Here is an 11133-nt window from a genome sequence, read left to right on the forward strand (position 1 = left end):
AATTAAGGCTAATTAATTGATTGGCTTTTATGTTCGATATTTATCTACTGTATTTGAAAATTATACAATTAGAATCTATTTTGCATTTCACCGTTTTTTGTTGTTGTTTTTTTTTCAATGTTCTTTTTATCCACTCCGATCATTATTTATTCGATCCATGATTGTGCTTAATTAACAAAAGTTCACCTTTCATACAAATAAAACAACAAACCATAATCATGAGGCATGAAATAACATATGCATGTTCGACTTCCATATAACTTTGAAAAGTGCCGTATGTACCGCTAGACAATACAGTGAGTCCTGGCTAGTCGTACGTGACTCACGTACGGCTAGAACTTTTGGCTAGCCGTACGGGCCCGTACGGCTAGCCACTTCCTATAATCAAACCTTAGGTTCATTGCAGCCCGAAAAGTATGTCGAGGTGATGGGTGAGGCAAGACATGTCAATTTTTTTGTAGCTTATTGTGAAGTTGCAGTACATGAAAAACGGGCACATGACAACTCAGCACATAAATAAAATATTCTAGTGTTCCGTGGTATACATCTTTTCTACGTGTCATACCTCCTTTCCTTATTACAATGAAATGTTACTGGATTGTTATCCATCGCTGGTTTGTTTTTAGCAGAGAATGACCTGTGCATGTGCAAAGACGGTACCGTTTGAGCAAATTTTGCAAAGAGGGTACCGATATGGATATACACCGTGTATATCCTAAGTTAGGATAGAGGGCAGAGGGCCGAGTTGACCCGTGCCGAGTTGGTATAGGGCCGAGTTTACCCTTTACCATTTATCTAAGCATAATAAAAATACCTACTTGCTCATTGTAATTATATGACGCAAGTGCATGAAGTGGTATGGAAGACACGGTTTGATCAATTGCTACTGTAGTGCACGTTGTTAGTATTTTCTAAACTTGGACATGACCTTTTCCTTATTAATTATTTCTACAGGCAAAAATGAATGTCTCGAAGTAAAATTTCTGCTGAAAGTACCAAAGTAATCCGAATGATGACGGTACCGAAATCAACTTGATTTCGGTAAAGTTACCGAAATCAACTTTTCATTACCGAAATCAACTTATAAAACCACAATTAAGTGTTTTATTATATTTTTTTCGTCATAATTTATTACAATACTGCAGTATGTTTAGTTTGACTTTCATGCAAAAAATCAGTTCGAAATAATTTGTAATTATGAAATAAGAAACAAATATCTACTGTACTGTACTGTACTGTAAATATCAAAATTACTTCCCTGATTTGTCACGACCCGAAATATATATGTTACCATACCGAAATCGGCTTGTGAAAGTTAATTAAACATTCTAATTTATCTTAATTAACTAATTAATTAATTAATATTAAATAATTCAAACTGAACCACAGACAAAGGAACAAAATATATATAATTATAAAAATTTATCATGTTATAGACGATCAAATATCATGATTATTTCCCTTGTTATTAATGTGTTGCATTACCGAAATCAAATCAGATAGATAATTTTATTACGATTTCATTTCAACGATGAGAAAAACCCCTTAATAATTTGAGGATAAATACCTCACGAATATGTTCTTTATTGGCCTTGATTATAATTGTAATTTTTTTATGAATCCTTATTTTATAACGACTACAATTTGCATGTATTTCAGAAGTCTATGAAAAAAAGGTGTTTGAATGAGTTTTAAACATTGAATTCATAATTTAAAATAGTTGATTGGAAATTATCACAGTATTTAATTTAAATCCAATGATTATGATTTGATTAAATTAAAAGACGCAGCGGTAGCCATTAATCATAAAATCATAACACCTTTTCTAATAAAGAGCAAACATAAACGTGCTCGGACAATGGAGCTGCTAGTTTACATTACATACTCGTTAACTGCAATCCTTTAATATACAGGGCGCATGGAAACTTTTAAGTATCCAAACAACATAATTAGACATAATTAGTTTAATTTGTTACATTGTTATTGATGTATTGTGTTGTGTTGTGTTGTGTTGTGTTGTGTTGTGTTGTGTTGTGTTGTGTTGTGTTGTGTTGTGTTGTGTTGTGTTGTGTTGTGTTGTATTGTATTGTATTGTATTGTATTGTATTGTATTGTATTGTATTGTATATAGCCATCATATTTTGAAGTATTATATCTTGAATATTATTATTCTGGTGTTATAATTTAGCATTTGCAAATTTGTTTTTCATAGAAGTTTGAATTTGTTACAGGAGGCTTTTCAATGAAAACGGCCATTTTTCGCAATATGCTCATGGGGTAAAAGGTTAAGAGGCAATTCCTCATGTTCAAGATTGAAAGAGAATATTAATTCATTGATTTTAATACAATCCATACACTGTTAAATCATGTTTTTCAACCTTCATATGAAATGCTTGCATACTTTTTAAAGATATAAATAAATAAAATGTTTCCATGAAATAAATAAAATTGATAACTTTATTCAAGATTTCTATATTAAAAATTTAATGTATAAAGGGAATGCTTTTATACAAGAGGAAAGTCTCAAGTCATGCTGTGTATTGGTATTTTTCTGAGAGCGACTGTTTTCATTACACTAGTCTCCTGCTGATAAGAGGGCCTCAGGGTAAATAACAAAAATGCAGATGTATGCAATATTTATTTAAAATTTCCAGTTTTTTTTCCCCAAAATACATGTAAGACATAGATAAATGACTATAAACTTTGTATAATCAAATGTAAAAAAATAATCATAATGGCATAAACGCATGTTAGATATTATTGTCATGACTGTCTTTGAAGTGGAATTTTCTAATCTTATCATAAAAAACTTGTTTAAAATCAATATCAGTGTTTACTATTCTAGAAAGACCTCATATCAATATTTATCCACATTTCTTTCAATTCTGCATTAAAATTTGCAGCATCTTTTAGTTTCTGATTTAAATACATAATTATAAAAACTTTGGCAACTTCCTTCTCACTTTAATGCAGATCTGTTTTTTTTTTTTTTTTTTTTTTTTTTTTAATAAAATATCATACGTGAGCAGAAAACAGTTACAGAAGATTAAAGTGTCAAAAGTCATGCTGTGTATTGGTGTTTTAATATAGTACCCTGCTGATAAGAGAGCCCCTAAGGGTAAATAACAAAAGGCAGATGATAAATGTAAGTAGGCAATGTAAATTGACATTACGCCGCCTGTCAAAACAAGCTGGCAGGGGTCTATATTGTCTATTTGACTATACAGATAAGCCAATCGGCGATCGTTATCAGTTTCATGCTAAGATGTCTGAGAAGTCCGACATTTTCCTAAGACAACCTATGTGTATAAGACAATGGTGCAGCAGTATTTATATTGAAATTTTGTTGTTTTTTTTTTCAATTTAAAGCTATTGAAACGGTATATCATCCTGACATATTGACAGATGGAGTCAGTTAGTTCATTTTACAAAAATCAAAAATATCAGTAACTTTCTATATATGAAGATAATAAGTTATATAGCAGGTAGGAAAGTTAAAACTGGCTATACCACATTGCATTAAACAAGGAAAAAGTTTAAACAAATATTCTATTCCTTCCTTCATTACAATTATGTCTATTCATAATCACATAATATATTATAAGGTCTCGGAGTATCCAGAAGATATGACATTTTTTGTTCGTTTATAACATATTGTCAATAAAATGCTGCAGTAGAAAAAAGTACTTGCAAATAAAATGAAAAAAAAATATGCAATAAATATTTCAGGTGAAATTATTCTACCTAAATATTTCTATTAAAGCTCAATGAATTAAGATTAAAGATTAAATATTTAAATACATCTGCTTCAATAACATCATATATGATCACGGTTTTAATTTAAAGTTGAGGTATGGTATATGTGAAATTTATTTTGAAGTGAATAATATTGCGTTTTATCACGAAGCATATCTAATGTACAAATAAACATATAATCATATTTCATACTACAAAGTTACGCAAGGGCAATTTTCTCATTTAATTTTGACAATTTATGCGCAAATGCAATATATATAAGTGATTTCGCACATAAAACCCCAAAAACATTTGTAAATGTTACTGTTTCATTGATATAATTTTACTATTATATGTTCCACTACATCAATTTTAACTATCTTTGAATTTGTAAACTAAAATGATATTTTGTCAGTAACATCTTCCTTGATGTCAGCAAGAAATATAACAAGATCTTTGCCAAACGTTTTATTCATCATTAATGCGTGAATGCAGTTATTTGTTACTTTTTTAAATACCATAATACATTTAACTATTCAATAAAAGCATTAAAATTTTATATATACCAAATGATATAAGGTAAATTCATTAGTCACTTAAGTGGCATGACAGTTTCGCGTAAACGTCGGTACCGTCTTTTGTCTAAGGTTCTGAATGACCGGATCACGTGAATCAGTGGGCGGAGCAATCTCTTCTCATTCTGTATTCTCTGGATGTTGGTGCAAATAAATTTCATTACAAGTAGTACACAAGAAAAGCATTGATGCAAAGCATCAAAGGGCGTCCAAGCAAGAAATGCAGCAGGTGAAGATGAACTAGTAGATATATGATTATAAACTTTTCAATGGTTAATTGGTTTTTACCAGAATTGTATATCACTTATGAATGAACGGACGAAAGACATTGTTCATTATTAACTTTGATTGGCAAGCTAGAGATTAGAATATTACTTGTTATTTCTTTATGATCGTGGTTATTAATAGCAACGGATATACATGTATACAATCATTTAATTATAATCCATATGTGTAAAGCATGATCAACACCACACTTGTGTAATTGTCCCTTATTATGTTATCGCTGTTAGCGAAGACCCCCTCTAAAGGTATGTGTTCACACTTACTAACAATATGACACTGGTTACATTACCATGTTGATCATGTTGAGCATAATTGTTTATTATACAATAATTGTAATATCTATTTTAATAAAAAATACAGATTTTATGAATATTGTTTTCTTTTCTTTTTTGTGTTTTATGTGCTATTTTAATACTGAGATTTTACCTTTACTACTATTTTAAGAATTCAATTTGTCATATTGATTGACGATTATAAGTAAAAACTTAACTGGAAAAATCAATTGAATAATTCATGAAATCTAATTTGTAACTTTGAATAATTCCTCGGCATCTTTATTAAACACGAATAACAAATAAAATAAAAGTTTCAAAGTTGATAGTGTCATATTAATACCATAAAAATGTACCTTTTTTCTCAATTATTGTACATATTTATTGTTTTTATCTCATATAGATAAAATAAAACATGCTATTGTTGTTGTTGGTTTGTTTTTTTCGAATTGTATGTTTATGTATAATAATAGTCAATAAATTTGAGAGTTGATCTGTGTTTATTAATTATTGTAACCAAACTAAGTGACAAACATTCATTTTGAAAAAAAAACTTATATAACTGTAAAATATTTGTTCTGTTCTGTAACGATATCAAACATCTACTAATCTACTCCAAAACCGGGAGAGACCGGACAATAAACGTGTGGTACTATTCGCCGGTCACTAGTAAATCCCGGTCAAGGAGAGACCGGGAATTACCGATAGGAGTACATCCCTCTATAAATAGATTTTCGGAATATTTAGGTCATCAACTCATCATTCTATTCAGCTTTCGGATACATGTACCATAATAACCCACTGTGTACTACAAAATGATAAATAAAAATACCCCGAAGAGCGCGATTTATTGACGGAAAAGGTTATTTCATTTGAAAATGTTTGCATTGCGAAATTCTCCAGTTCGCTATTCATTGTATATATCGCGACATTTCATTTTTAATTAATAATCAAGCACCCTCATACTGATCGGAATAATCGGCTTTTATTATGTCCGACTAAAAGGCTCGAGAAGTTGCTGTCGCCCTTTCACAAAATCTGATTTCATTCCATAAGAGGCGCCGCGCTTCGGCGCGGACGCCAAAAATAAAGAAGAAAACTGAGATATTTTTGCATTTTATAATAAACTCATAATAAAAATAATCATATTGCATAATTATGTTACAATGCATGAAAATAAAAGAAAAAAAAAGATTGGTGTCGTCTCAAATCAAAGCACAGAAGGCGCTGAATTTGTTTGGGTCTCAAAATGAAAGAAAGGTACAGGTTGTGAGATTATATGTATAGTTCCACCAATGCTTTCCAGCGTTTTAATTGTAGTAAATTGGCTATAAGACTAATTGCAACACTGATATTCAATCCAATGTTTATTTGACTTAAACAATTTGAAAAAAAAATGAGTTGCCTTTACTGGTATTTGAACTCCAGACCTCTCGCTTCCTAAGCGAGCCCGAAATCCCTTCAGCCACGGTGAATTTATATGTGAACGGCCTGAAGAAAACCATATTATTCTAAATTAGGGCTTGTAACGACTTTAACTGTTGTTTAACACAGATTTAAATAATTCTGGAGCTTACTGTAAGCATGTATATTCATAAAGAATCAAAGGGCTGCAAGTTCTGTGGTATTTTCTGATATTTGCAATCTTAATCGTACTGTATATATGTTTTTGTATTTTCCTGTATAAGTTTATTTTTATGTATTATAATTCATTTTGCAAGGCACCAGAGTTTGATACATACGGAATTCTGCATAACTAGAGTTGCATCAAAATATCATTTATGTTCATTTTTTACGACAGCTACACTTTATCCTTGCATAATGCATGGCTACTTCCTTAACAAAGACACTTAAAAAAGAATTAAAAAAAAGTTTCCTCGACTGGGATCTGAACTCCAGACCTCCCACTCACTAAGCGAGCGCGTTACCACTGCACCACGGAGAAGTTATACAAACAACAATTGAATAACATCAAGTCATTCTAAATTTTGAACTTCCATTGCATTTCGGGTTTGTAATCCTTATTAATTTCGAGGTATTTTGTTCAGGATAAACCTGTTGTTTAAAATTGAAGTAGTTAATTTAGCGAAAATCTTCTCGCCCAAACAGTCCGACATGTAGAATCTATATATTCCACTACTCGGTCTCAAATAGAAAGACCCTGGTGTAGTATTCGGTAATCGACATCGCTAAAAATAGTATTTTCATTGATAAAATCATATTCATCCGCGTAATTTGTGATTGTGCATTTATTGACAATTCTATAAGCCAACGCTATTTTTAAACTTTGAATGCGTTGGAATTTGTTGGATACTTGTAACAAAATAAAAATATTTCTTTCTTTTAAATCGCTAGTTTTAAGCTGTTTTGAGAACTACTTGTTGTTAGGTTCGTCGTAAACTTCTTTGTCAGAGATTGAATGTCCGCTTTGTCTTTACTTATTTTTGATCAGAAAATACAATAAAACAATATTAGAAATCTTCGACCATTCGGGAATTATTTTGCTTGAAAATTAATGTGCCTGTCTTTGACCATCTTTACGCAGTGATCTCCCCTGAATTTTTCGGAGTTAGTGTACATTATAAAGGGAAGTAACCGCTTCAAAAAAGTGGACTACTTTCGGCATTTGCAATTAACAGCATTAGACTCTGAAATTTCGCTACCATTATTTGTTTGGTCTGACGACCCAAACAAATAAAAATGGAATTGAAAGATTTTCTAATCTTTTTGTTAATATCCATTTCAGTTAAAGTATACTAGTGTACCACAGGTACATATCATTACTTAATCCACACATATCAATACTTAATCCACATTTCATATATACCACCATTATATATAGAATAATATATATCATTTATATTAATCTTAGGTAAATCTCAGTTTGAGAAGGTTAGAGAGATAAAATTGACAAAATTAAGGCCAATTATAAACATATTAATTCTTTAATGTATTATAGGCTATTAATGCTTAAAATAATTACCTTTAACTAAAACAACCATAAGTTAAGATCAAATATAACTAATTGGTATAATTTGCCCCCCCCCCCCTCACCCCCCCCCTTCAAAAAAAAGACTGAATTTTGTTTAATTAGCATTTCAATATTTCATATTTCATTACCAGATTATAATAAAATAAAATCATATTAAATATCAATTAATTTTGTTTATTTATGCACTTATCAACATTAAAGTTATAATTATTTATATAAGTTTTAAAGTACAAAATCAGTAAAATTAATGACTTTGAAAAATTATTGTTCTAATATTCTACGCCATATATATTTTACAAAATCCAAAAATTAAAACAACTTCAAATTTATTATGAAAAACTATTATACAGATATCTATATTTATAAAAGTCAAATTGCTATTCATTGATATAAAAGGTAACTGCTTAATACATATAAAAGGTCTGGTGCACTACAAAGTGCACTTATGAAGTGCACTAGTAGTGCACTGCTAGTGCACTTTGAAGTGCACATCTAGTGCACTCCTAGTGCACTTTGTGTAACCTTTAGTGTGAACTCAACTGTATAGACCTAAAAACAACATGTTCGCATCTTCCATCGAATATAATACATAAGCAGGTTTGCACACTTATAGCCTGAGACAAGACAAATGTAAATACATGTACAACTGAAATATAAAACTCGAATACAGAAAATAGAGTTAAAGAAGATGTGTTTCCGGTTGCAGAGCTACAAGATCACGTTTACACAATAACATGTTTAATAAGACAAAAGTACATTCACAAAGTTAACTGAATTAACGCGCATGTGTAAGACAACTGTTTATCTTCATACACGTCGCTGAAACAAACAGTTTCTAATTATACATGTACGTTATAAATTCTTTTTAAGTCGCCGCAGATGTCCAAACTTCCCAAGATTCATGTATTTACTTATTTGTCATATCACGCCATTATCTACAGTATCATGTATATATGTATGCAATGTAGCTGGCGAAACATATATATGTCATCGGCCCGGATGCTGTGTTCTCACCGCCGATCAGATCAACTCGATCAAGCACGATCAAGCGATCGGGTACCGGTCTAGCTCGGTCTGCATGCGTGATCGGGGGTGGTCGGAGCGGTCTACCTTGGTCAGCATGGCTCGGGCTTCCTACCCGAATTTATTTGACATGTCAAAACAATCGTGTAGCGATCGAGTAGATAAGCGGTCGAGAAGCGATCGTATAGTGATCGAGTAGAAGATCTAGTTGATCGAGAATAAATCGTGTAACGATCTAGTTTGGTCGGGTATACATCTCTTACCCGATCTGTACACGATCATCTCGACTTCTACTCGAGCATTATCCGATCGCAACCCGATCAACTCGACCTCTGTTCGATCTATTGTCCAGAATAACTAGACTACTACCCGACTGCTACACGACCACAAACGATCGCTTCCCGATAGTTATTCGACCATACGCGAGTTCACATGACCTAAATAATATATAGATGTAAACTTATTGTTGGTGTCTCATTAGCTGTTACAGATTTGAAGATAGAGCAACTTCCAAATTCTGACAACAAAAATACCTAGAAAGGGCAAAAAGGCAACATATGCTGCTTCTTCGGTTTTCAACTCTATTACAGTCATAGCCCTGACCCTCTGAAGATCTAACCATCTGGACAACAACTGCTCAATCTCCATTATTGACTGATTTGAACCAGGAATGTTTGAAGATTTTTATTCTAAACAATTCGATACACGACTATTCACGACTCGATTACGATCATTACGATCTGGTCGGGTGGAAATCTGGCAACGATCGAGCAGAGGTCCAGTTAGTCTAGTTGAGATCGTGTATGACTCGCGTATAGGTCTGGGTGATCGAGAAGAAGTCGGGATGTTGGTCGGGTTGTCGTCGAGAAGAAGTCGTAAAACATCGTGTAGGGTCGACTTGAGGTCGTGTAGGAGTCGTGAATGTGCATTTAATCCAGCTTGGTCGGGCTTCATCGGGGAATTAATGTGATCGGGACGATCGAGTTGATCTGATCGGCGGTTAGAACATAGCATAATCATCAGAATTATAGCATTACATAGATTTTAGTTAACCATTAATTATTAAATATGTATCATTATTATTAAAGGGAGAAGTTGTTTTTAACTATGACGAGGTAGTGATTATGTTGGGTTTTTTTTTATTATAACGCAATACTTATCATTTTAATCATATCAGATTAGTCACAATAAGATAATCTCATCGAAAGTTGTTATCTCCAAATATAAAATGTTGTCATTACTTTTCTTTGAATCATGAATTGTCTAGATCCTGATTTGATAGCTTAATTGTCTCCAGAAAATTGACTTAATGACAGTTAACTGTAACGAAACCAGTTCAGACAAAAAATTACGTCGTTTGAAGTGTGGTCAACCAGTCTAAAGACAAACAGCGTAGAGGTCACCATGACCAAACCCGAATTCTACCAAGGTCGCCTAGCTATAGATGATAATTATTTTTACTCAAATCGTATTTGTTTCTGTAATTTTTCTCCGGTATTGATATATTTGCGACATTTTATAATTACTAAATGCAATTAATAGTCAAACATGCATGCAACAGAACATGTACGTTTAAAAAAATTACAGAATATTCTCTACTAAGAAGGTTCATCAAAGATAACGCACAATGAATTTTATTAAGAGTGATCAACATATCTCGTATAAAATAATGTCATAAACTCACCTTTGATGCAGGAAATATCCTTCCTATAAACTTATACACTAATCATAAACTAAGACTAACGTTCTGTGTTAAATATGGACTTTTCTTAATAGTTAAGGTCAAACATTAATCCTTATCGCGTATATAACCAGTAAGTATGTATATGCTACTTTGTTTTCGTTGACAATGTATATTTCAACACTATTTGTTTATTTATTTGTGATAAAAATATCTAGCAGGGTTAAAAAAAACAGACAAAAAGCTATTTAAACTGTGTCATGTCTGTTATTTGCGAATTTTAAATGTTAAAACTACCGAGCATATCTTTATATACATGTGCTATACATAGCCGACAGTTGCAAATAACATTTACATAGATGTCAGTTTGAGAAACAAAAAACTTTAACAAAATGTCAGCACTTTTCTTATCCGAAAGAGAATGATATCTGCAATGGTAATCAACAATATTACTGATCTTATATCCCGAGTCTTTATAACGTTTTCGGCAAAATAAATTCTGATATCAAAACATTTAAACATTCAACTATAGGAAAATTATGTACAAAATTAGAATCAAAAATTAATTTA

At 31.8% G+C, this 11133-nt stretch overlaps 1 protein-coding gene across 3 annotated transcripts in view; it reads right to left on the bottom strand.

Moving 5' to 3' along the window:
• The window catches only part of LOC132722470 (kynureninase-like), a 35189-nt gene extending 24416 nt beyond the window's left edge, over positions 1-10773 (bottom strand). The window contains exon 1 of one of the 3 annotated variants that reach the window (XM_060706976.1): positions 10567-10773. Coding sequence is in view for 2 of the 3 variants with exons in the window: in XM_060706974.1 (XP_060562957.1) it covers positions 566-645 (80 nt within the window). In the remaining variant the exon portion in view is untranslated. Of the gene's footprint in view, positions 1-565; positions 724-818; positions 977-10566 lie in introns of those variants that run through there. The other 2 variants (XM_060706975.1, XM_060706974.1) reach the window with 2 other exon arrangements.
• Between the last annotated feature and the right edge of the window lie 360 nt (positions 10774-11133).

This window comes from Ruditapes philippinarum, unplaced genomic scaffold, assembly GCF_026571515.1.
Source record: "Ruditapes philippinarum isolate M1 unplaced genomic scaffold, ASM2657151v2 ctg910_1_1_1_1, whole genome shotgun sequence".
Lineage (NCBI taxonomy): Eukaryota > Metazoa > Mollusca > Bivalvia > Venerida > Veneridae > Ruditapes > Ruditapes philippinarum.